The 27,807-nt window shown below is 33.5% G+C and overlaps 1 protein-coding gene across 2 annotated transcripts in view; it reads left to right on the top strand.

Moving 5' to 3' along the window:
* EPB41L5 (erythrocyte membrane protein band 4.1 like 5) overlaps positions 1–27,807 on the top strand; it is a 127,205-nt gene that overhangs the window by 87,548 nt on the left and 11,850 nt on the right. The window contains exons 17-20 of one of the 2 annotated variants that reach the window (XM_074301804.1): positions 17,827–17,987; positions 19,928–20,025; positions 21,189–21,317; positions 22,126–22,187. In XM_074301804.1, coding sequence (XP_074157905.1) covers positions 17,827–17,987; positions 19,928–20,025; positions 21,189–21,317; positions 22,126–22,187 — 450 coding nt within the window. Of the gene's footprint in view, positions 1–343; positions 1,218–17,826; positions 17,988–19,927; positions 20,026–21,188; positions 21,318–22,125; positions 22,188–27,807 lie in introns of those variants that run through there. The other variant, XM_074301805.1, reaches the window with a different exon arrangement.

Below are 27,807 nucleotides of genomic sequence, written 5' to 3'. Positions count from 1 at the left end.
CTTTGAATTGAGATACTTTTTTTTTTTTTTTTTTTAATTTGCATGGAATGGAAGTTTAGCTTTGTTTTTGCATTGCCAGTTAAGACCTTTAATACTGCTATTGTGAACCAGCCTTTTTTGTACTGGATTTCAATATTGATATGACATCTGTAAATGGCAGTAGTAAAGGGGTTAATTTGGTAATCTTGAGTTTCTATGTATCCTTTTTCTTTATTTCTACTTGGCACACTCTTCTTGCTTTTCCACATCCTCTTTTGTCACTTTGTCTTTTACCTCCTGTACTTTCTACCCTATCTATTTCTAATGACTAACTGTACTCCCCTCCCCCTCCCCAACCATCCAGGCTATCTGATGCCAGTGACTGCTGTCAACGTGGTGGAACCCAGTGGAGCACAGGGGCCTTGCCACCACCCCAGGCTGCTTGTAGAAACTACACTGACTTTGTCCATGAACGCAATGTGAAGAATTCAGGAGTCCATCGTGATGTTGACTATACTGTCCATGCAGCCATGACTGAAATATAATTGGTGGTTAGCCAGATTTAAGGCATTGGGACTGCTTTTGTGATGCCATCTGGTAGTATACTTTTACTAAGATGCCTTAAATCAAACTGAGGGAGGTTGAGAGGAAGCCAGTTCTAAGTGCCAAGTTTCCCTTTGTGTGGTGCTTTTTTGTACTGAGCCCTTTTGAGAAAGGAAATAAGAAATTATGTGACACAAATAATAATAATGCTAAGTGTTCTTGCATTGAAAAGGGTGTGCATATTGTAATTTTTTTTTAAGGTTTCCTTAAATATGTTAGGTCCTTATTGATCAGTGGGTGCCTTAGAAGATCTCTGTGTCTATATATATATGTGTGTGTGTGTGTACACAGTGAATGTATGAATGTACATAATAAGCACATATGTATGCACGTACACACATAATATGGTCTATTCACCTCATTAAAACTAACAGATTTCTTTTTTATTTGGGAGAAGACAATAAACCTTAACATTTGGAAGGAATGGCATATATTTCATCTCTGTACAAAAATATTTTTATTTTAGTTGTTTATAATATATATTTGAAGGAAAGAATGATTTAATTTAAAAAAATGCTGCTTGTAATCAGTATGTAGAAATGTCTAAAACAGGGTTTTAATTTACTCTTAACAGTAATTTTGATAAAAATATTTCAGTTAGCAAAATAAATTTGTTGCTGAATAATCATTTTAAATGAAGACTAAATTTCTTTCTTGTTTTCTGTCTTTTTGAAGAATCGTGCACCAAATCTTAGCTCCAAATTCATACTCATCTTGTGGAATGTACTCTAATAGGCATTCTGTGTGTCCCCTCTTAAAAACTTTTTTTTAAATTTTCTTTTGTGGGGGCAGCTAGGTGGCACAGTGGATAGAGCACCAGCCCTGAATTCAGGAGGACCCGAGTTCAAATCTAGTCTCAGACACTTAACACTTCCTAGCTGTGTAATCCTGGGCAAGTCACTTAATCCCAGCCTCAGAAAAAGAAAAAAAAAATTATTATTATTATTTTTTTAATGGAAGCAGACTGGAAATCAATTCTGATTTTTGGAATTCTCTACTATGATTTTACTCGTCATACTCATTTGATTCAGTTATTAGAAGTAAATCAGTAATGGTTCTGATGGCCTTCTCTCCTCCAAACTCTATGTGTTTTCTTCCAATTTCTTTTACAGATACTCTGAACTCAGAATGAACTCTCCTATCTAGCTTGGAGAATTTGTGTTGTTATTTTTTTTTCCTCTTAAACATGTATACTTTTTTATGTTTACTTAGAAACCAATAGTCATCCTGTTAATGCCTGTTAGTGGGTTATCTAAAACAGTGGTCTAAAACACAAATACTAATTCCTGCAACCAGATCACATATTGATTTAAGAAAACCAAATTAACTCTGTCATATTTTTAAATTCATTTTGTTAAATATTTTCCAGTTACTTTTTAATCTAGTTTAAGCCATTCTGGACAGAGTTTGGCACTTCTCATTTAAAATAGCAGATAGTTGAGAGTATTTATCTATTTTGAATGTATCATATTCTAATGAAATAGCAATAAAATTAAATTCAGGAGGAGATGGAAATCCTAAGAAAAGCTGCTGCTTTTCAAAATTTATCACTTAGACTCAAAACAGGGTTTTAAAAAACACATTTTGGGCTTATGGATAGAAACACAGAGTAAATAGAATGCAGTCTGTCAGCAAAGGACATATTTAAATGGAGATAAAGGTAATTAGAAGGTTATTGTCATTGGTTACACCTGTGAAGAATAAAGCTGGAGATAGTCCCATGATGTTTTATCTTCTAATTTTGTATAAAACAATAAGAGTATGTCAAAAACAAAAAAGCCTATCTTTGCTTCTGTGGACTATTATCAACTTTTTTTTTTTTTTTTTTTTTTTTTTTTTTTGGAGAAGTTGCTTGTTTTATTTCTCAAGGACACTATAAAAACAGTGTGGTGTATTCATGGTTATATTTTTTCCTTAAAAGTAGGAAACTTTTATAAGTGAATTTTAAATGGGAATAGCTATTTGCTTAATACTCTTCAAATAAATATGGTCAACAAGGGACCAAATGTGTTAGCAGAAACTGAAGCTACTTAATACATTAAAAAGATGCCTTGGTCTACAGTTGAATCAAGTTTTAAAGGCCTACCCAACATTAAGTTTGTTCTGTATCAGGAGAATAAAGCAAATATGAGTTCCTGTAACTAATTGCTTGTTATAATCAAATTAACCACATACAAAACACTGCTATATTCGGGGAAGCCTGCAATGGGATTAAATTTACAATGATTTAATGAATTTGTTTAGCAGGATCATAAATCCTAATATCCTTGTGTATTGAATTAGTGATGTACCATTCCCATTTTCTAGGTGTAAAGAATTAGGGGATACAATGATTCAGTTACCTGCTGTCATATATTAAAAAGATATCAGGGGCTTTCTAACTGTTAATTATGATTTTTTTCCCCAATTTTGTATGCTTTGCAAAATATTTTAGAACTTCCCCCCCCACACACACACACACCTGCTTTTGCTGATCTTTGGTAGATTATTCAAATACCACAGTGGGATGACTTTATAAAGAAAATTAGAGTTTTATTTATTTGTACTTTATTTGAGGGGGAAAAAATCATTTTAGAGGCAGCTAAGTGCCTCAGTGGAACTGACCTTGGAGCCAGGAAAAGCTGAATTCAAATCCAGATTCAGTCACTTGCTAGTTGTGTGACTCTTGACAAGTATCCTCTCTTTCTCAGTTTCCTCATTTGTAAAATAGGGATAATAATAGTACCTACAGTACCTATCTCCTGAATTATTCTAAGAATAAAGTGAGATAGTATTTGTAAAGTTCTTTGTATACCTGAAAACAATATGTAGATGCTAGCTATTTTGTAGTGCTAGCACTTTGTAATCTGAAAGCAATATGTAAATAGTACCTGTCCATGGGATTCAGTTTGATAGGTAGTGCACTTTATTAGAATTGGGGAAAACTTAGGTTCAAATCCCACTTCAGGACCTTGGACAAGTCATTAATTCTCTCCGCCTCAATTTTCTCATCTTTAGAAAAATAAAGTTAGATTTAATGGTCTCTGTGATTCCTTGCAGCTTTATAATCAATGATCCTATTATGACATATGTTTTAAAATATAAAAATATGTATAAAATGTAATCCAAAGATCCATCCTTTCTTGATTTCTTTGTTGAATTATTGAAGGTAGCATCCTGTAGCTAGATAGTATGAGTGTGGAACAGTGAATTACTCAAATAAGATGAGCTCTGATTGAGGGTTCTTACTGAGTATGTGTGGTTAATATTTTAATTACTCAGTTGGTAAGTGTTGCAATAGGAACACTTAGATGTTGACAAAGTGATTCTTGGTATATTTTTACATACTGTTCTTCTTTGGACAGTTTTTTACTAGAAGCTCTGAATTTTTTACCAGTTATGGTATTTGCAGTTGTGTTTAATATTGGATATACACTGGATAGATAAAAATGTAGAAAATAACCTTTTCCTGTTCTTCCTCCATTTCTCCAAATAATGTTTTAAGAAATTCACAAATGTAAATGTAAAAGGTGTAAAATATCATTTCCTGTTATTGTAGCAGGCAATAAGTTAAAAACACTTACTTTTCAAAACCTGTTTACTTGATCTTGTGTAATACTCAATACTGTCGTTTTCAACTGCATTCTAATTTCATAAACCAAAAAAGTAAGTTACAGCTTGGCATTGTTGTGCATTGAAAATAATTGCTAAAAGAAAAAAGAAATAATTGCCATGGATTTCATTAAAATAACTTTATCAAGCTTTTTGATATGAAAATCAGCATAGTGTCTAGGATAAAGAGCTAATTTCTGAGCCAGAAGACCAGGGTTCAAATCCTTCCTTCGGAACACTTTGGACTTAATTAACTTTTTTATTGTTTTGCATATATCACAGAGGTATATAAGTAGGGTAGAAGTTTCCTCAGTCAGGACTTCATTGTACCAATGAAAATCAGAGGTCTAGTCAATATTCTTATTCCTAAATCGGGTTCATTATCTCATTTTCAGTTGTTGACTTGTTATTTCCTCTGCGATATTTTGTAGCACCTCAAACTCAGCATATCTGAAATGGAACTCAATATTCTTCCTTAACAAATTAACCCTTCTTTTGAACTTCTTTTTGCTATTGATGGCATTATCCTTCTCCTTGAATGAACCTCAGTTTTAGTTTTGAAATATTTCTTCTTATTCTTTTTGTATCTAATCACTTGCCAAAGCTAGTCAATTTTACCTTTGAAGTATCTCTCATTTCTTTTCTACTGTGTATTATTACTGCCACCATCCTGTTTCAGGGTGTCATAACTTTTTGATTATACTATTGCAATAGAAATAAAATGAAATTATATATATATAGTATTGTAATAGCCTCTCAATTGGTATATTTTCTTTGGTTTGCCATGCTCCAATTTTATTCTTTATTAAGCTGCTAAAGTAATTTTCTTGATGCTTAATTTAGACTCCCTCTTTTATGCAATCAGGGAACCAGTTCAAGAAGATTCTAAATAGGAAAATGTGCACTTAGAGAAGTAATATATAAGTTGTAAAGTTTATGGTTCTAAGAGCAGAGTATAAAACTGCCCTTTTATCGGATAGAAATTTGAAAAGATACTCATAATTTCAGCTTCCCTGAAGGGTCTCATTTTAAAGAACCTGCTTTGAATGTTTTTAAAAGGGAATATTTGCCTTAAAATAGAGAGAGTAGCACTATCCACTGCATTTATTTATTCATTCATCTGTTTACTTATTAAACTAAATGCAAAATGAGAAAAAACAACAAAAAGAAAAGAAAAATAAAACAAAAAATGGCATGTGCTCAGCTGAACATCAGGGAGGAGTCAAAATATATAATAGAAAAAATTATATTCATGAGTGTCCATCTTTTCTTTGCTTCCTGGTTATTCTTTTGATCTTACTGAGCACTTTATTCTTTTTTTCTTTCCACCTACTTCCCCCAAGCAGGTTACAGTTAAGCACAAATATCTATCTATCTATCTATCTATCTATCTATCTATCTATAATTATACATACATACATGTTTATATATATAGATATACATATCCACATGTACTCAGACACATATATGCATTTTGCATTTACCCATAAACTGCATCTAAAACAATATGTCTGACAAAAAATGTAGATGTCTAAAATGAATGATTACTAGCCTTTTTTTTTCCTAGTAAATTCTATTCCTGATCCCTGTAGTGTTTCTATATATTTTTTTATTTTCTATCCCTAACTCTTAACTCCTTAATTTCTGCTCCTTAACTTGCCTAGCTATTACTTAATCTCCCTCATACCCATGAATGTTTCCCACCCTTTCCTTACCACTAGATCCCATTCCCATTAATCTAATCACCTTTCTGAATAGGATCTTATCTTATGCTACTTTTCCCCTCCTTTATTCCTTTCCCATTAATTTACATACCTTGTCCCATTATCTTTACTTTCTTTACATACCTCTCTGTAACCCACCATATCTTTTATCCCTTGCCCATTAATCTACACACCTTGTCCTATTGCTTTAAATCTTCACACCCTTCTATATTCTACCTTATTCTCTTTTCTTTCCCCATCCATCCCCCCTTATTTCTTTATAGATTTTGGAGAGTGCCAATACCCTTCATAATATATATGTAATGTTACCTATTTAACCTATTCCTGATGTGAATAGATTTTCAGAACTATGAGCCCTTCTCCTCCATCTAAAGCCTCTGTTTTCTTTCTCTGCACCTCATTTTTATGAGATAATAATTATTTTTATCTTAACTCTGCCCCCAATCTTCTGAGCTACCCAGTTGCTAATATTAAATGTTTCCAATTTCAATGTAAAAAAATATATTTGTCCATGTTAAAATCCTTGAAATTAATCTTTGGTGTTGGCCTTTATATGTTAAATTTTCTATTAAGTTCAGGTTTGGTCCTGAAAATCTGAAAGTTCTTTAAATGTTCTTTTTATTTTTCATTCAATATTATGGATAATTTTGCTGGATTATGTTTTTTGGCCACAGGCCTAGTTCTTTTGATTATGCAATATACAATTCCAGGACCTGCGGTCTTTTATTTTGGCTACTGCTAAGTCCAGTACAATTCTGATTGTAGCTCCAGCATATTTGAATTGTTTTTGTTTCTGTTTTTTTCCTTTTTTCTTGGAAAGATTTCTTTTTGATCTGGGGGTTTCAAAATTTGGCAATAATATTTCAATGTGTTTTCCACAAAGGATTTCTTTGAGGTGGTGATCAGTGTTTTGTTTTGTTTTTTGTTTTGTTTTGTTTTTTTCTATTTCTACTTTCCCCTCCTATCATTGAAAAACAGTTTCCTTGAATTATTTCTTGCATTGTGTTGATTCCTTTTTTTGGGGGGGGTTCATAATTTTCAGGTAATTCAATTATTCTTAGATTTTCACTTCTTGATCTGTTCTCCAGATCTGTTGTTTTTCTTATAGGATGTTTCACATTCTGTTCAATTTTTTTCATTCTTTATATTTTGTTTTGTTATTTCTTGGTCTCTTAGTCTTGCCCAATTCTAATTGTTTTATGAATAAAGAGGTTCTTAATCAATTTGTGTGCTAGACTTCTCTGTCATATTAGGGAATTATGAACCTCTATATAGAAATAAGTATTTTATTTTCCATTCTTATTCAGGGATTCCATGAAATTTATCCATAGATCCATAGTCCAGCTAATGAACCTCTGCTGTTCCTTTTTTTTTTTTTTTTTTAAACATTAAATAGATCAGTAGCTTCAGCCTAGTTATCTAGCCTTGTTAAAGCTTAATCCTTTTCCTGTATTCTGCCTGAGTGCAAATGTTTTTCTTTTGTTGTCCCTGTGCTTCCTCCAAGAATTTTTTCCTGAGCTACCAATGCCCTCCCTCCCTATTTATCCTAGTTGTGCTTTTGTGAGTTGTCTATTCTGATGCAATTCAAAGCCCGGGAGAGCAGGGACTGTGTCATTTTTGTCTTTATAGTCTTATCTCTTAGCCAAATTCTAGCATTGCATCTTAAATGCATATTATTTAAACAGAAATCTTCAGAGCCATCCCATTCATTATCCATAAGACAAAATGAAAATTTCTTAACCAGACATTTTGAGCCTCTTCACAGTTTTGATTCTAACCTACTTTTCCAGCCATAATTCTCTTCATATGCTACATGTTGCGAAAAACCCCACTATATCCTGCCCTTTCTTACCTCCATGTATTTACACAAACTATACCCCATACCTAGAGTTCTCCCTGATCATTAAATGCTTTCTTATGTAGTAAGACCCGTTTCCAGCAACAACTCCATGAAGTTTTTTGTGCACTAAGTTCTTTCCCATGTGATCTTTTATACTATTTTGTCTAGACCTCTTCTTCACCCTTATCACTTTGTATCATTTTGTTCTCCTCCCTGTCTCCTGATAGCAACCCCCAATTTTGCTGTAAATTCGTAAAAATGCAGTGACTAATTCTTATTTACCCAATACATTTTTACTCAATGCTTTGCACATATTAGACATTTAACAAATGTTTAACTTGAATATATTTTGTGAGTTGGAATAGGTTGTCATGTGAAAAATAACATTAGTCAACCAACCATCCTGTTCACTCTCTTTAAAATGAATTGGATTATAGAACTATGGATATCTTTAAACTAATGTCAAAGTTAGATCCCAGTTCCATCACTGATAAACTTTTCTTTGAACTGACTACCATTTGTATATTTTTAACTCATTTGTAAAATGCGATTATTACCAAGCTATTTACTTGGTGAATTGGGAAGTCCTGAACTTGTCCAGGAGACTTGTCTTCTAGTCCTGGCTCTCTTGGACCTCAGTTTCCAAATAATACATTTGTACTAATCATTTTCCAGGGTTATGAGGAAAATGCTTTGGAAACTTGGATCATTCTATAAATACTAATTAATATTGATTTAATTAATATTAATAGTAATCTGTTGGGAAATGAGGGAGTTGGACTAACTAATCAGTAAGGTTCTGTCTAGTGTGAATGCCAAGTCTTGCAAGCATAAATACGAAAAGTAACTTTATAGATTTTTCAAGCTCTTTAAGAATCTGGTTGAATGAGATAATATTTATACAACAACTGGCACATAGTAGGTGATTCCTTTCATTCCTATCATATTTGTTCTTTCCATTCTCCTCCTATTTGCAGCTAGGTATGTTGGTAGGTATATGCTTGGAATCCCAACAGAGGCTTGGGCTATGTTCCATAATGAGGCTAAACAGATTAGGTGTCTGCACTAAATTCTATATTCATATAGTGAGTTCTATGGGTTCACTAGGTTGCCTAAGGAAGATTATCAGCTCAGATTGGAAATGTAGCTGGTCATTTCTGGAATCTTCTATGTGACAAATACACTTAATATACATTGTGGTAGAGAAAGGGAGTTAAAAAGTTATTACTAAGTATTGATAGGATAGATTAAAAAAAAGGTCATACATGTAAAGAGAAGTATTAAGACTTTCAGCCTTTCCAGAAGTAAAAGGAGCTTCCTGCCATTTTTAGTAATGACTTGTTTTTTCTTTAAATGAAAAATAGTGTGTAGATTAGCCAAAATTAATAACTTTACTTTTCTTGAAAGAGTTGTTCTCCTATGCTCCTTTGTGAGGTCACTACTCTGACCAATGATTGGCTAACTAGAAGCTGTAATTCTAGGTTTTAGGGGTGGCTGGTAGAATGGCCTTTATATGTTTTGTTTTTTTTTTATCAATGCTGATGCTTTATATTAGCAAAGATAGGAATTAATGCTTTCTTCCTTTTTTTGTTCTGAACTTGCTCTATAGTAAGAAAAAAAGGGAAATTGCATATGAAATGGAATGCATTATGTACAGCTTGCTTTTTTTTTTTTTTAAAGTTGTTTAATAAATGCAAAAGTGTCAAAGCTGTCCTCCTTTTTTTATGAGAACAGCTTTTTTCAGAGATAAGTGTGAAAGCAAGGAATTTCTCAGGGTGAAACAAATTTTGACACCTGACTTTTCTTTAAAACAAGATGAAAAAATAAAATCCTTGTGTGTGTTTTTCCCTTTTGGTAGCATCCAAGCAGATGCTACACCACAACCTTTTGTCGTTGGGTAAAGACCAAACATTGCAACTAGTTTTTGTTTTTTAAAATATAATATTGAATCTTAGCCCAAAGATAACATTTTTTTGTTATTTAGAAGTATTCTCAGCCCTAATTGTGATGACATAATAATTGGTACAATTAAATATTTTTTGTTCTGTCCCCTGGGTGATTTTTTTTTTAAATTAAAGTTCTTGTCCTTATTTCATTGTCACCTTTCAATGACTCTCCTATCTCAAAAAGAACTCTGTTACAACATTTACTGTTAAAACAGATTACTGTTGTTAAGCAAAATCAGATCAAAACAATCAGTGTTTGTTTGCCTCCTAGCCTTTTAGTCTGCTACCTCTGTGTGTGGACAAATATTTGCCATCATTTCTGAGTGGCAAAATATAATTTGTACAAAATCACCTTGAAAATAACTTTTGCAGAGATATTTTTTCCCCTTATTCTTCTGTAGTCATCCACTTACTCCTGACTTAAATGAATGTCAAAAGGTTACCTTAGGAACATAAAAAAAACCAAACAATTGAATTTCTTTCCAAATTAAGAAACAAAATCTCTTACTAGATTGAAATAGTTTTTTCAGTGTTTTGGAAATGGTTATACTCAGTAGACAAATAAGGTTTATTAATTTAAACACTCATTCCTTTAATCTCATTTTTTTTTTAATCTGCCTTTTGGGGATTTCTCTTCCACCATTTTGAGGGGGGGAAAAAGAAAGAAGAATACATTCAAGATTCTCTTCTTACATTTATTTGAAATAGCTTTAGTCCTGGTTCAAAAAAGTTAAATCAGAGGTGCATACAATATATTTAGATTGATTGGGATATTTAAGTCTGATATACCCACTGTCTTTATGGTATACCTCACCAGTGATAATGATGCTTGAGAGTATATAAAAATTATAGAATGTCAAAAAGTTATAAAGGACCTTTATTCCTCTGTCCAATGAATGGGAACATTACATCCTAAAGCATTCCATTGCATATAGGGATATATTTAATTGTAATAATGGTTATCATTTCAAGACAAATTCTGTCTTGCAACTTCTACAATTTCTTTTCTTCATTCCCATTTCTTGATCTGATCCTTTTTTTCCCCCAACAGATTTGTCAAATAAATCTCAGGGGCCAGAGTGGGCCAAACCAGATTAAAAAGTAATTTGATAACATTTAACAAAGAAAAATGCAATTAAACATAGGATTACACTTCAATATTAAGTCAATATGCAAGTATAAGGATCCTTAGGTATGGTTTGTTTTTCAGTTATGTCCTACTCTTCATAATCCCATTTTAGATTTTTTTTTTGGCAGAGATACTGTAATGGTTTGCTATTTCTTTTTCCAGCTCATTGCACAAATGAGGAACTGAGGCAAATGGGACTTGTCCCAGGTCAAATAACTAGTGAGTGTTTGAGGCCAGATTTTAACTGGGGAAGATGAATCTTCCTGACTCCAGGCTGGCATTCTATTCATTGTGCCACCTACCTGCCCCGTTGTTTTGTATGCTATGTTTCATGTGAAATGCCTTATGACATCGTTTTAACTTAAAATTGGCTTCTCTTTTTGCTCTACCATAGTCTTTTTGGATCTTGGCTTTTGTCATCCAGGATCATAGCTGTCCTTTTTATTGTGCTTAGGAGCTATGGAAAGAAATGTGTAAAATGATAGTCCTGATGGAAAGAGTTTATTATCTAATAAATTACTTATATAATTGCTGATTGAAAAAATCTTAACTCCCTGGAGCCAATGATTTTAATTCAGATTTACCTGATATTTTTTTTTTTTAAGTGACACCATCAATTTAATTATGCCAATACTATATACTTGTAAACTGAATTGGATTTAATTGATATTGGGCAAAAATTTCCGAAGCACTTATAATAGAGATAAAAAGACAAATTTAAAACATTCCCTGTTCTCAAGAAGTTTATGTTGCATCTTGGAATTCTCTGTAAATTTCTCATATTAAATCACTTAGTAAATTTATATTAATATCATCTCGGAAACTTTTTTCTTGCGATTGTCTTGACTGATATTATGAATGGAAGAGGGATTCCCTGCAGATGGTGAGGTTATGCAGATGCACATGGTTGTGAATAACTGCATCAAGATCTTAAAAATTGAGCTTTCTAAATAATATTTGCAGTAACAATTTCAGGCTAACCATGGACACATTGCCTTTCAATCAGATCATACTATACAATTGAATGGATAGATTGTGGAATTGGACCATCAGTATAATTGGTTATTGAAGATAAATAATAAACAAAGCTCAGAATCAAAGAAGAGAAATAGAATGATTAGATTTTACTTGGCAAGTTGATGTTTTTGTTTTAAGTTTTTTAATACCAATATTCTAATGATGTTATATGCTTCTGAGTCATAGAATATCACAACAGCTATAGAATTAGAGTTGATTTTTTTTTTTTTTCCCTCTGAGGTTGGGGTTAAGTGACTTGCCTAGGATCACACAGCTAGGAAGTGTTAAGTGTCTGAGATCAGATTTGAACTCGGGTCCTCCTGAATTCAGGGCTGGTGCTCTATCCACTGCGCTGCCTAGCTGCCCCCTAGAGTTGCTTTTTAAAGCAAAAAATCACACACAGAACAATGGGTAGATGTGAGTAGGCCAGCCCCAAAGCAATACTTACACTGGAAGGCACTTCTTGATCAGGACTGTGGTGCTTTTTGCAATCTTAGTGGATTAGTTTTGTAGAGTTATGGGGGTTATTGTAATTTACTACTTTCTACTTAGTAGTTTTGGCTCTTCTCTGTTTAGGCAAGGTACCGGGGGCCATAAAACAAAATTAAAATTTTATTCTTATGTAAGAGAATATGTGTTATATCACCACAAGAGAATGTAGCTTCTTGAGGGGAACAGACCTTATAGTTTGAAGAGGATAGATTAGAAACAGAAAGCAATTGGTTTCTTAAAATTATCCAGATGAGAGATGATGGGGGATTTTATGAGTGAATAGAAGGAATAGATTTGAGAGATAATTGGCTATTTGGGATGGGTATGAAAATAAAAAGAGTCAGGGATGAATCTGTACATACAAAACCAACCAAAACAAGGTAAGTGAAAGTATGGTGCCCTTAACAGAAAGTTTAGAAGACTAGTTTTAGGGGGAAGATAAAAAATTATCTGGGTATGTTGAATTTGTGATGCCTGTGGGTTATCCAATTGCTGGTAAACAACAAGCATTTGACTTGGGGATTACAGTTTAAGAGACAGATTGGGTGTGGATATAAATTGGTTTGGGAGTCATTTACTTAAATGTGATAACTGAATCCATGGTCCTTGATGAGATACCAGAAGAGAAAATAAAATGTTTCTCACATTTATCACTACTAATGGCTACCAGAAAAGGAAAGTCAGGATAGAAAGTTAGAAGATTTCCATACTTAGGTGGAGTTAAGAATTTGAGAGGGGTTGAAATAGAATTAGACATTCATTAGCATCCAGGTATCTTCTCAGGTAAAGCAAAGTCAAAGATCTCTTTCACTTGAGGCTGTTTTGAAAATAGCTTCCCTTTGTAGAAGCAGTATTTCTACCCATCAAACTATTGGTATGTCAACACTTCTGCACCCAAACTAGTTGATTCCAAGTCTAACAAGTAACTTATTTAATTCTTCTTAATAGTTTTTGTTTTAAATTAAAACACCGGATATGTACAAAAATAATTATTTAAGAACTCATGAATAGCTCTGTTCCATCCTGCTTACTTTAAAAATAAATAAAAGGATATAAATTCAATCTGTTGCTTTGCAAACAGTCTACATTTTCAAAAGTGTTTTGATGTTCCTAATTTTTTTTGGGGGGGAATAGGGGTGTCAGTCAATCAATAAGCACTTATTAAATACCTGCTATGTTCCAGGTACTATGCTAAGATCTGGGGACAAAAAAAAAAGGATGAAAAATATGATTTCTGCTTTCAAGGACCTCACAGTTTAATGGAAGAATAGGACCCCTAAAAAACAGGGAAAAGACCCAATCCACACAGTATGGCCATATCCAAAAATATATATCTCCTCTACCTTGAGTCTGTCACCTTTCTTTCTATTATAAGGAATATACTTCAACTCGGGTCCTTTGGAAATATGATCAGTCATTGCTTGTATATAGTTATTTTCATGTGTCTTCTCATACTGAGCTTCTTCAAAACAGGAATTATCATTTGCCTTTCCTATATTTTCCCATAGCTTCATTCAGTGTCTGGCACATAGTAGGAGGTTAATAAATACTTATTGTCCAAAGAGAGTTCTTAAGTCTTAAGTCTTTCAGTTTTCCTTTATGGTATTGTTATTGGATAATTTTTTCCCCTTGGTTCTGAAAGGACATTTGTTTCTTCTCCCCTATTAGAATATTAATTGTTCATCCTATGTTCTTACCATTTGTTCAAATAAATTTTCTGTTCTGGGTTTCTCTGGATTTCTTTATTTTCAAAATTCCTATTTGGCTCTGATATTTTCTTTAGAAGGGCTTAAATATCTTAAGATTCTGTTTTTTTAAAAAGGATAATGCTTAGTAGCATGATAGCTTTATGTGGAAAGTTATTCTTGGTTGCAACCCTATACTTTTCTTTAGGAATATTGTATTTCAAGATCTTTTACTATTTTTTCATTATTTTTAAAAATTAGTTTAATGAGCAAAAATCTACCTTTTCTCTCTCCTTCCCTCATTTCTAGTTGAGAATGAAAGAAAAACAAAATATAAAAATACATATAGTCAAGCAAAACAAATTTCTGTGTTAGATAATTGCTCCCTCTCACTCCCAAATATCTCTCATTCTGAATCCTTTTTTATTAGGTAGTGAATGTTATGTTTCATCATTAGTTCTCTGGAGTCGCAGTTGGTCATTACACTGCTTAGAAATTCTTCCAAGGATTCCTGATTCTTTCAAGTTTGTGTTACTGTCACAGAAATTGTTATCTTGCTTTTGATGACGTCACTGAATAATTTCATACAAATCTAACCAGGTTTCTCAGAAACCATTCCTTTCATCTTATAGCACATATTCTTATTCCATAGTATTCCATAACATTTATATACTTTGGTTTATTCAGCCATTTCCCAATTTATGTAGACCCCCTCAAATTCCTATTCTTTGTCATCTCAAAAAGCACTATAAATATTTTTATGTATTTTTAGTTATAGTGTTTTGCATAGGACTAATCCCTCAATCTGCTCTCCCTTCTAATTTCCCCTTTCTCTTCCATTCATCAAGTGAAATGTATTTCTTGAATTCACTTTTTTCTTTGTTTTCTTTTTTGTTCTATTTACATTTTAAATTCCTCAGTTAGGGCTTTTTGGTCTTTGTGCTGAGTTAGTAGGCAAGATAGCAGATATTTCAGAAGATATCTCTATCTCTGTGTAGAACAAAGTACCTATGCTGATGAAATCAGAAACATTTTTGAAGTTTTAACTTATTTTTGTATATTGTTCTTGTGGTTTAAAGCAGTTTTACTGATCCTGTGAGGTAAGTAGCACAAATAGAAGTAGTATTTTATTATGTATTTAGATACTCTTGAATGATACAGACATTGAAGAAGTCTGTAAAAGAAGGTTGAGATACCAAAGAAGTTAATAAAAAACGCCTTATGAACTCAGTATTTACCTCAAAAAACCTTTTAGTTGAATAATGAAACCCTGAATATACAGTATAGGAATTTTCCAGATGGGTCATTGCCTGGTCCAGAATCCAAAAGATGGGATTATATGGTAAAGCTAGAATGGATGTTGATTTTGAGAACTTTTAGCTTTATCTGATAGATCTTCAGAGCGGTCACTATAGTTATCAATATCAATGAAGCAGTTGCGTTCTTGGGTTCTCCCTTTTTTTTTTTTTTTTTTCTTTTTTTTCTGAAAGTTCACATTTGACTTTGCTTCAGATCCCTTTCCTCTCTTTTCTACTCTGCTACTTCCAAGTCTCTGCTTTCCTCTTGGGTTCCCCTGGGACTTTAGAGTTTGTGAATAGATTGCACTAGAATTCTTCTTGGGCTAGAAAGAAGTGAGTAAAATAACTTGTCAGATCTTTTGCCTTTTAGTATAGCCTCTAGCAAACATTCAAAGTCCTGCTCTTCAAAGATTTGGGGTATGATAGAACTTATATTGCTATTGGGGCCTGAAAATTATTTGACAAGGTGATCTGAGTTGTGGGATTTTGAGTTGAAGAGACCCAAGATTATCTAGTCCAGCTCTCTCAAAATTATTAAAAAAAACTTCTGCAAGATCTTGAAGTTAAATATTGAAGGACACAACATTGGAATGGATGTTCTCTTTTTTTAGTGAAAAAGTGCTCTTTTCCACTATACTTCACTTTGAACAACTGAGTCTAATTTTTTCTCCTAACAGGCCTTATTGATGGGAGTGGGGAAAAAAGGTTTGTGTTTTTGTTTTTTTTTTTCTTTTAATGATAGCTTATTTTGAAATCAGCTTCAATTTCATATATAATTGATCTCTTCCTTTTGAGGCATTTCTATAACAAAGTTTTAAAAAGGAGATACAAAAAAGCAATTCAGCAAAACAAAATCAAATATGGTATCTGACAGTATATGCAGTATTCCATACCATAGTTCTCTACTTTTGCAAAGGAGATTGGAGTGGTGTATACATTTTCTGAACTATTCTCTATCTAATCATTATGATTATATAGCATTTTGTATTTCTTCTCTCCCCTTTTCGCTCCCTCTCTCCCCACTCAATTTCCTCTTCTTCCCTCCCCCCCTCCCTCCCTCCTCCTGCTATTTCTATTTCAAACAGCCAGTAATCATTTATTAAACACTTACTATGTGCCAGATACTATAGAGCAGTGTGGATACAAAAAGGCAAAAGACAGTTCCTGACCTCAAGAAGCAGGGGAGTCCACATGCAAGCAGATAATAGCCAAAGTAAGATAAAAAAAGGAAATAATTAAAAGAGGGAAAGCTCTGGAATTAAGAGGAGTTGGTAAAGACTTCCAGTAGAAAGTGGAATCTTTAGTTGAGACTTAAAGGAAGCAAAGGAGATCAATTATCAGAATTGAGGAGGAAGAGCATTCCAGTCAGAGAAAATGCCCAGAACTAAGAGATGGAGTGTCTTATTCATGGAATAGCCTCAAGGCCAGTGTCATTGAATTAAAGAATTTATGTTGGGGAGCAGGATTTAAGAAATCTGGAAAGGCAAAAGGAGACTAGGTTTTGAAGGACTTTGAATGTCAAATAACTTTTTGTGTTTATTCCTGTAAGAAGTAGTGGAGTAAAGGTAGAGGTAACATGTTTGGGTCAAAATTTTAAGAAAATCACTTTAGTGGCTGAACTGAGGATAGATTAGAATGGGGAGAGACTTGAAAGCAGGTAGACTCACCAGCAGGTTTATGCAGAAATATAGGTATGAAATTATGTGGGCCTGCAACTAGTGTGGTAGCAGTATCAAAGGGGAGAAAAAGGTCATATTCAAGAGGTTTACATTGTGAATATTATTTTCATACTATTTACTTCATTCTCCTCCATTTCATATAAGTCTTATAATTATCTAGATTTTTAAAAATTTGATTATGCTAATCTAGTTATGCTAAATTAGATATAATTTGTTATACTAAAATAATATTCTGGAGTTTTGTACCATTGTTTGTTGAACTACCCTCCCATGAATGGACATCTACCACAAAAAGTGTTGCTATGAGTATTTGGGTATCTATGGGATCTTTCTGTCTTCTGTTTCTTTGAGGACCCATGCTCAGCTGTGGAATCTCTGGGTCAAATGGTAGCTAATTTTGTTAATTTCTTAACCTCATTGCCAATTGCTTTCCAGAATGGTTAAATCAATTCATAGATCTATCAACAATGTCTCAGGTGAATCCACATTTTGATGATACTTTCTTTAGTTTTTTTTTTTTTTTTAAATCACAAATGATGTTGAATTTGTACTTTCTTAATGAAGTTTTATTCTGCAATAACAACATTTTCAAAAAAGAAGTCACTGGAAAAGTGCTGCCAAATTTATTTTGGGTTAAAAGTCTTATGCTTAGAATAACTATCAAAGTATTCAATCTAGAATTCATAGTTCTCTAATTATGTGGCCTTTTAAAAACAAGATGGTAATAAGATTAAAATATTCTCTGCATCCTGACAAACAACAAATATTTGTTAATATTAGTGTTTTAAATACTGTTCCTGGTCAGTAGTAGCATATCAAATTGTCTCCTTGCTATCATTGCAGCTTGCCTCTGACTGATTTACTAGACGACACAGAGCTATTAGAAACAGCTGATGAGGAGGCAGTGGATATGCCTGGAACCCTGGGAATATCTTTGGCTCCTCAGGAAATCAATATGGCTGCTATTGAGCCTGGTCTTAAGGAAGCTAATGTTGAGTCCAATGGTAAGAGAATGTTGTTACTACAAAAAATAGTTGCCATAATTTTTGTATATGTCTTTTCCCCTCTCTTTCTTTGATCTCTTTGGGTTATAGGCCTAGGACTGGCACAAAGAATATACACATTTGAGTGACTTTTTGAGCATAATTCCAAATTGTTTCCAGAGTGGCTAAAACTCATCAGATCTCAAAAGTTGACACAAAAGATAAATGACAAATGTTGAAAGAGTACTGGGAAAACAGGCACATAAATGCTTTATGAGTGGAATTGTGAATTGGTTTAGATGTTTTGGTGTTTTCCAAGAACATTTCCCATATTTGTCAATACTGAAAATTCTTAAAAAAAAATAAATTTTTTTAAAAATCATTAAATATTCTCAAGTTTTTCAAATTGCATCATTAAGTTCTACGTTGGTATGACATGTAGGCTTTCCAGAAAGTAGCATTGAAAGGGAAGAGTCAGTTTCCATACTACATAAAAACTTTTTAAGACAAAAAATTTTGTTAATGCTTTTTAAAAAAGACTCACTTTTCAGTCATTCTCCTTTTCTCTCCATTACCAGAATCCTCTTTTGTAACAAATAAGTACCTCTAAACAAAATAAGTGAACAGCTGTAACTGAGAATGTATGTGTCACCCCTCCATTCCCCCCTCTACATATTGTCTACCACTTTTGCCAGATCACTGATTAGTTGGGTTAAAGATATAAACCATGCAGACAATCTCGAGAATAAACTTTGTCTTTGGTGAAAATACAACTTCTTTATCATCCTGAATGCTTCTTAGATAATCACATTTAATTTGCATGAAGCTGGCCTTTGTTAGGAAGACTGACATCCTTAGTGGCAAGATCCCAACAGAGAAGTAAAGGTCTAGCAAAGGAGTCCTGGGAGATAAAAGTTCTTAGCAGAGAAATCCTGACAGAGAGATAAAGAGGTGTGTGGTCCTGTTAGGGAAATAGGTAAGAGAGATAAAGCAGAATTAACGCTGAAAAGAGAATGCCCTCTCAGTGGGGAGAGTGTCCTCAAAGGCAGCCATGCCAAGGAAGGTCCCTTGGCCTGGCATGATTCCTGCTTTGGCCTCTTTGCAAGGAGTTGAGCCAAGTTGTCCCTTTTTATAATTGAAACTTTGGCTAGAGGCTGGGGGAGAGCAGTTTGAGTTGAAATCAGAAAGAGATTTTCAAGAATTGAAAATTGAATAGAAATTTTTCAATTGAATGAGTAGTCCTAAACTAATCTCCAACTCAATAAAGGGTGTAATCAGTAGTGAGTGTTATCAATGGGGGGATGTGCTGTGCTTCTCCAGGATAACAGAATGAAACTACTTGCCTTGATTCCCTGGGGCAGGTCTTTTTCAGAGGGAAGGGTTCAAGGAAAATATCTCCTTCAAAGAGTTTCTATATGATGTCCCTCCCTCCCCCAAGTTAAAGAGAGACAGTATAGGGATCCTCCCATCACAACCATCTAAAGCTTCACTACATTCTCCAAAACATTTTGTAAATGAATGATAAGAGGAGAGAAAGGTACGTTTACCAGCTTTGTTCCACAAATAACATTATTATAAATATTTGTTTAATTAATCAATCTCAGCCTGTTATCTTAAAACAATGGTATTGTAGCACCTTCCTCAAAGAATTTTTTGGGGGATCAAGTATATGTTTGCATTTACAAACTTTGAAGCACAATATAGAGGAGGACTATAATAATTCCATGTTCTTGTCCACATATTTCTTTCTCTAATCAATGGTTGGCCCTTTTAAAGATCAAGATAATGGAAAGTTACATTCTAAATGAAAAGAAAATCTATTTACCCATAATAATGAGGTGATTATCTTATCTAATGAAGATATGTGGTAGTTGGAAAGAAACATTTTGAAATTAATCCCTCACACATCTGTGGCAACTTGGCACACTCATGGAGTTATCTTGCCAACTTTTTCTCCCTAGAATTCAAGGATGCCTCTGTGAAGCTCAAACTGCTTGAGATTGAGAACTGTTCTTCGTCATCTCCTAAACCCAATATCAACATTAATGTGAACAAACAGGTATTCAAGCTTCACTTTTGTGAACTTGTGCATTTTCTACAACTTCTTAGACTTCTTTCTCCAGCATATGCTTTACACTTTTCCTCAGCTAGGAAATCTATGTAAACACTGAGCTCATGGATTGCTGCTTCATATTTCTTTCATCATGTTAAAGAAAGAAGTGGAATTTTAGACTGTTTTTGAAGTAGAAGAGAAGAGCTATCTAGTAAACTTGAGGAAAAAATAAAACTGGTATCCAGCAGGACCCAATTTTCCCTTCATCCTCCATCAGAACCCAGTTCAAACCTTCTTGCCATTGACTCCTTTCTTTCTGGCCACACGCTGACATCCTCTCTACTGCTTGGGGGACACAAAAATCTCTCCATTCTGACTCTTGGATCTGCCTCCTTCTTCCCAGGGGTCATAGATGCTTCTATGGGGGAAACATTTCTAGATTCTGCAGTTGGTCTTTTGTACTTAGAACCACTAGTTCTTTTTCTCTACTCTCTCCTACCTGCCTGCTCTGATTAGAGAACCAAGACTGTCTTTTTTTTTTTTTTTTTTTTTTTTTTTTTTTTCTACTTGTGTCTACCATTGTGTATTTTTTTTTTTTTTCCTTAAACATGATCAACAAGATTTCATTATGGTAGTAAAGATATATGTTCTTAAGGAAGCTAATAAGCTACTAGTGATCACTTTATTCATTTTTAGGTATGTACCAACCATTCTAAAATTCTTCTATGGATCAAAGTCAAACTTAGTGATATATAGAACTAAGACTACATGGTGGCTCAAGACAGGCTAGTTCTTCTCTCCTTAGCAGAGCTTCTGGGATCTAATACTACTCCATGCAATTTAATTTTCTGTGGATAACAAACATGTATTCTTTTAGTTTTCTTATCCCATTGAATCCTTGACTGCCTCAGGTGGGGGGGAACACCTGTTGGGAGTGCTTTAATCAATATATTTTAAAGCAAACATTTATACAAGATAGCCTCCATGGCATTCTTTGTTTATATTAAGAGTTTGGAACTCCTGGGAGTCAAGTATTCTAGAAAAAAGGGGTAGCTGCTTAATGTGCCTGATTATCATCTGTGCCTGAACTTTCATAAATCTAATTTTCATGACTGTCTAAAATGAGGTATTCTTTATCTGAGACGTTAACATAAATTTTTAATTTCCAGGAAGAAGTTGTGAAGTTGACAGAGAAATGTCTTAATAATGTCATTGAGAGCCCTGGGTTACCTTCTTTGAGGATTCCTCCAGACATCAAGAGCAACATTTTAAAGGCTCAAGTGGAAGCAGTTCATAAGGTAAGAAGAAATCTTCTTTTTGATTGCTTTGGAGTATAGGAGGCTTTTCCAGCTTGGTTTTATTGTATTATGGATGAAAATAAATGAAATAAAAAAAACTCATCAAAATTGACTGGAGATTGCAATTTATTCGCTACGCTGCCAAACATCCTTCCATTCCTTATTCTGATCTCAGTGTCTTTTTCATGGGTTGGTCATAATCTATATCCTTGGAAGGAATTCCCAACTCATTGAGATTACAGATATGCTGGAGTTTTTTGTTTTTTTTTTTTTTTTTTTTTTTTTTTAATGCCACATCCTTGGAATCTCCCCTTTCCTATCAAGGTGTCCCATTTCCCCAAGTATGGAAAAAAGGTAGCACAACATAAAAATTGCAGCTACACAGCTTAATAAGTGTTTAAATCTTTGTATAAAGTAAGTCCTTAAAAGATAAAGACTGGATTATTTTTTATTTTCTAAACTTTGTCTAGTTCACTCTAATCATATAACTAATAATTCAACCAGACATATTCTTTTTCTTTTTTTACTTTCCTGTTTTTTCTGGTTTTAGTTTTTTCTCCCCTTAGAATAAAGCTTTATGAAAACTATGGTATATTTACATATTAGCAGACTTTTTTCTGTAGCTTTTTTTGTTATTTCATTTAGGTATAGGATTGTTCAACATTAAATACTAATATTTTGGAAATAGTTGACTTTTTAAAAAAACCCAGCAACCAAAAAACAATATTCTCTTGTATACTAATCTAAGGAAAACCACCCCATCTAGATTCTTATGATTTCTTTTTTCTTCTTCTTTTTTTTTTTAAAGGTCACAAGAGAGGATGATACATTGAGTCATAAAAACGCCAATGTTCAAGATAATGTTTTCAGGTATTGTTCTGACTAAAACAGATTATATTAACATCTTTTAAAAAAAAAAAAATTCTTATACATTCTTTGCATCTCAATTCCAGTTCATCATCATATCTTGCCAATTACTGTACTCTAGAATATCTACTTTTTATCCATTTCCAAGGCCACCAACCTACAGATGACTTATTCTCTCTAAGATTCAGTTTCTTCATTTACAAATGGGAGTAACAATATTTTCTCCTTAGTATGTACTTCAGTAGGTTGTAGTAGGCTCAAACAAAGTATTTTCTATGAAACACTACATATGCAGGTGAGGACTTGGGATTTTATCTTGTAAAAAATTCACGGCATGTCACCTCCCTCCATAGATGGTTCTTAGCAGCTGACTATAGTTTTTCGTCTTAGAGAGTTTCTGGGACTACTGAGTGGTTAAATGACTTGCTCATGGCTTCTCATGATCAGAAACAGGACTTGAACCCAGGTCTTTTTAACTTCCCTTTTTGCACTCAACCTTATTGTTTTCTCATATGTGTATTATGTATTTTAATTATGTAATTCCATGCTCTTTTTTTGTTGTTGTTGAGGGAATTGGGGTGAGGTGACTTGCCCAGGGTCACTAAGTGTCTGAGGTCATATTTGAACTCAGGTCCTCCTGACTTCAGGGCTGGTGCTCTATCCACTGCGCCACCTAGCTGCCCCCAAATCTAAATTTTTCATCTTAGTTTTTCAGCATGCCCTTTCCATTTTATCACTGTGTTTCTTATTACTTATTACTTCCCAAAATGAGCTCTCTTTTGCAGCCAGTAAACTTTTTTCTGTCCTCTTTTTATATTTTTATTCCTGCCTCCTTTTTCTTTAACAATGCCTTTTCTCCTTTCTATGATATTGTTGTACCATTTCTTGCCTAATTTGTGAGATCTTCTTATTTAAAATCCTGTTTAAAATTTGTCTCTTCTAGGAATGTTTTTTCTAATTAACTTCTCATGTATTTCCAATCAATTTTATCATGCTACTTAAATAATTTTCAAAACCTTTGCACATTGCAGATGCTTTAAGAAGTAATATCAGGGCAGGCAGGTAGAGCAGTGGATAGAGCACTAGCCCTGAAGTGAGGAGGACCTGAATTCAAATTTGGCCTCAGACATTTAACACTTCACACTTCCTAGCTGTGTGTGATCCTGGGCAAGTCACTTAACCCTAATTGCCTTAGCCAAAAAAAAAAAAAAAAAAGAAGTAATATCAATGGAAATATATTTAGAAGAATTGCAGATGTTTAATCTCTAGTGAATTGCTTTCTGTGGAAGGTGGGAGAGGTAGAAAAATTTGGAACACAAGGTTTTGCAAAGGTGAATGTTGAAAACTACCTTTGAATGCATTTGGAAAAATAAAAAGCTGTTTAAAAAAGAAGTAATAATGACTATCATACTGTAGATTTTTAAGTAGTTTAAAATATCCTCATTCTGTATTTTTCTTTTAAATACGCTATTTTGTTATGTTTGTTGTTATTGTTGTTGTTGTTTGGCTTAGTTTGGTTTTGGGCTTTTTGGTGACAGGCAAGGAGGGGGATATAATTTCTACATGTCCCCACATATCCTTCTTCCTCTTTGGATTTTGGGTTAATGAAATAGCCTTTGGTATTATCTCAAAGTAGAAAAAATCTAGGGTTAAATGGCTGAATGGGAAATTAAAACACTTTCTAGGAGTTAGATCTAAATGGAATCTTCAAGATCAAGTCTGACCTTTTCACTTTTGTAAGTGAGGAATCTTCATCTATAGTACGGAGATGATTTGCCCAAAGTGACCCAGCTAAGATATTAGGATTTAGAGGTAATAGAAACCTTAGAGTTCATCAAAGACAATCCCTTCATCCTACAAATGAGGAAACTGAAGGCCAGAGTGGTGAAGTCACATGTAATAAGTAGTACAAATCTCTGCTTTAAGATCCAACATTCTTTCCTCTTGCTCTCTTACACTAAATCATAGAAGTGGATGTTTAACTTGGGTCTTCTGACCAGCCAAGTAACAAGTTTTTCCTCCTGAATAATTTTTTCTTGTCCCCACTTGGAAGAAGAAAATATATTTTTTGATTAATGAGAAGATACAATACTGTAATCAAAGGAGAAACTGTCAGGTTGTTGTTTTTTTCAGATCAATCAATTCTGATTTCCAATCAGAAAATATATCTACTGTAACCCTTTTACATTCTGTTCTTTTGTCTAATTTCGACCTTTATTTCTAGTACTTTCTTTGGTTAAAGTAGTATAAAACTATTGTATAATAATGTAGCATATTTGACATTTTGTAAATGTTCACATTGTGATTACTTGGTGCCTGTGTGTGTGAGTACATTATGTGTACTACATGTACAAAGAGCTAAATAAAAACATGATTTGAAGGTAAAAGGGATCTTAGAAACCATCTGGTCCTGGAGTACTTAACCTTTTTTGTGTGTGTCATGGACCTCTTCTTAGAATGTTTTTTAAATGCATAAAATAAAAATACTTAGTATTCTGAAGGAAACCAGTTATGGTAAAATACTTTTGTATGTGTATATTCATGTGTATGTATGTGTGAGAAAAATCCCTGAAGAGGACTCTCTTATTTTATATTTTTTGGCAAATAGTATTTTTTTTTCCAATTATATGTAAAGAATAGTTTTCAACTTACACTTTTTATAAGATTTTGAGTTTCAGATTTTTTTCTTTTGGCCCATCACTCCCTTCAGAACAATAGAAGTTATATATGAGAATTCATGTAAGCATGTTAAAATATACATATTGTATATTTAAAAATCAAGTCCATGGGCCATCGGTTATGAACTCTTGATTTAATCCTAGATGAAGAAACTGAGAAAGTGAAAAGTCAAAGAATTTGTCAAGGTTACCCAGATAGTAAATGAAAGAGCCTGGATTTGAAACTAATTCATCAGACTCCAAATTTCATCTTTGTTAATTGAAGGAATTTTGATTTTGATAAAAGTGAAAGCTCTAATGTTAGGTGCTTTCTTTTATCCTTAGTAATTTCTCTTTTGAACTGTGTTGTTCCTTGTTAACCTACTAATTCTAGTCCTTCTTTGACCTAGCTATGTCCTGGAATGTGTGCTCATTATTACAGTAACAGAACCTCCTCTTACTTAGATATGCAGCAACATGCACCTAAAATGTTGTATTAGCTTATGAACTACAGTAGAGTTTATAACATTCCCAAGAATGTGTTAGGATAGTGTTTCAATGCCATTTAATACACTGGTGAGTTATTATCAAAGATTGGTCACAACCTGATTGTGATGCCAAAACATTTAATCTTAGAGAATTAAGATACTTCAAAGTAAATTCTATAGTGTGAAAAGTTTCCTGGCTCTGTGGTAAAGTTGGTTACCCATAGTGTTCTTTTTTGGGGGATGGGTGGGGTGGGTGGGTTTTTTTTTAAATTAAAGCTTTTTATTTTCAAAATACATGGAAAGATAGTTTTCAACATTCACCCTTGCAAAACCTTGTGTTCCAGTTTTTTCCCTTCCCTTCCTCCCATCCTCTCCCCTGGTTCTGCTTATTTCACTTAGCATCAGTTCATATATAAAGGCCTTTCTGTAATCATCCTGTTGATTGTTTCTTATAGAACAATACTGTTCCATAACATTCATATACCATAACTTATTTAGCCATCCTCCAATTGATGAGCATCTGCTCAGTTTCCAGTTTCTTGTCACTACAAAGAGGACTTCCACAGACATTTTTGCACATGTGGGTCCCTTTCCCTTTTTTATGATCTTTTTGGGATATAAGCCTAGTGAAAACACCTCTGGATCAAGGGTATGCATAGTTTGATAGCCCTTTGGGCTGTCTTAGTTCCATATTGCTCTCCAGAATGGTTGATTAATTCACAAATCGACCAACAATTAAGTGTCCCAGTTTTCCCACATCCCCTCCCAACATACATCATTAACTTTTTCTGTCATCTTAGCCAATCTGAAGTATGTAGTAATATCTCACAGTTGTCTTAATTTGCATTTCTCTGATCAATAGTGATTTAGAGCACCTTTTCATATGATTAGGAATAGTTTCAGTTTCTTCATCTGAAAATTGTCTGTTCATATCTTTTGACCATGTATCATTTGGAGAATGGCTTGAATTCTTATAAATTTGAGTCAGTTCTTTAGTATTGGTCTTCTTGATCCCTTCAGTAAGAAACTGAGTAGGAAAGAGTTCAAATATTTACATTCCTAAAACCTGCAAATATGTAGGAATGTGAATACTGTTAAGACTTGTGAGCTGTTCGTCCTTTCATAAGAATAGAAGCTCTCTATTCCAGGAGTTAATGGTGATAATAAAAATGATATGTTGATGCCACAAAAAATATGTGTTAATAATAGAACTGGGTATATAATAATAGAACTCTCTAATAGTGCACAATTCTTTTTCTTTGATTTTGATGGTTGTCATTATTTGGAGTTTGACCTTGTTTCTAAACTATTTTTAAAAATTTGTTTCCCAGAAGGCATGATTTATTTTTATTGGGAAGAATCTGAATTTGTCTATGAATTATATTTTCACAGAAGTAGTAGAATCATTAGTCTCATATCACCCCAGGTTTACTTTTTCATGTACAAAGAATTTTTTACATTTAAAAAAAATTTTTTTGAGTCCTAAATTCTCTCTCCTTTTCCTGATGTTCCCTGAAGTTGTAAGTAATCTGATATAAATTATACAGATGCAATCATGTAAAATATATTTTCATATGGATTAATCATTTTGTATAAAGGAAGAAAGTATTGTCTTAGCATTTGTATGTTTTAGTCAGCATTCAAATTACATTGGCTCTTTCTCTGAAGACAGATAACATTTTTCATTATGAGTCCTTTGGGATTATCTTAGATCATTGTATTGGGATAGCTATGTTATCCAAAACTGATCATCATATAGTATTGTTATTGCTTGGTATAATGTTCTCTTGACTTTGCTCACTTCACTCTTCTTAGTTCATGTCTTTTCAGGTTTTTCTGAGAGCATTCTGATCGTCACTCCTTAGGGCATAGTGGTATTCCATTACAAGCATACAACAATACACAAACAATTTATTTAGCCATTCCCAGGTTTCCTTTTGAAAAGTCACTAGAAACTTTCAAATCTCCTATTTTGACTTTGTAGAAATTAGTGCTTTATTTCATGGAAATTAGAAGCAAAGCCGAAGTGAGTTCAGGGAGGTGACTTTGAAGATTGTAAAGAAAATCAAATATGAAGCCTGATAGAGAAAGTGTTGGGAAATGCAGATGGGTCAGCATATATGTTTATAATACTTCAGGTGTGAGTTTCAGCTTAAGCTGCCAGTACCTAGTAGAAGCTTTCAGGACAAGGTTATAATTGTCATTAAAGCACCTTGTTTCAGTCATTGATCATCCTGGTGACTTCTCATTAGTATTATTCATTGCTCTGAGATCACCACTAGAATTAATCTTCATGGAATTAGTAGTTTGCAGGCTTTTCTAGAATACAATTAACTAGAGTAGAACCCAGTGGACACTTCCAGCTGTAGTAATAGTGGGGAGAGGGTTGCTTTTTTACAAACTGATTCCATTTATTTAATCACCCTTCTACTGCACCATGACTTCATGAATAAAGCATTTGAGACACTTCTCTTGATT

The sequence above is a fragment of the Sminthopsis crassicaudata genome, chromosome 3 (assembly GCF_048593235.1).
Source record: "Sminthopsis crassicaudata isolate SCR6 chromosome 3, ASM4859323v1, whole genome shotgun sequence".
Taxonomy (NCBI): domain Eukaryota; kingdom Metazoa; phylum Chordata; class Mammalia; order Dasyuromorphia; family Dasyuridae; genus Sminthopsis; species Sminthopsis crassicaudata.
Note: the sequence above shows the minus strand (reverse complement) of the source record. Positions and strands in the feature narration are given on the sequence as shown.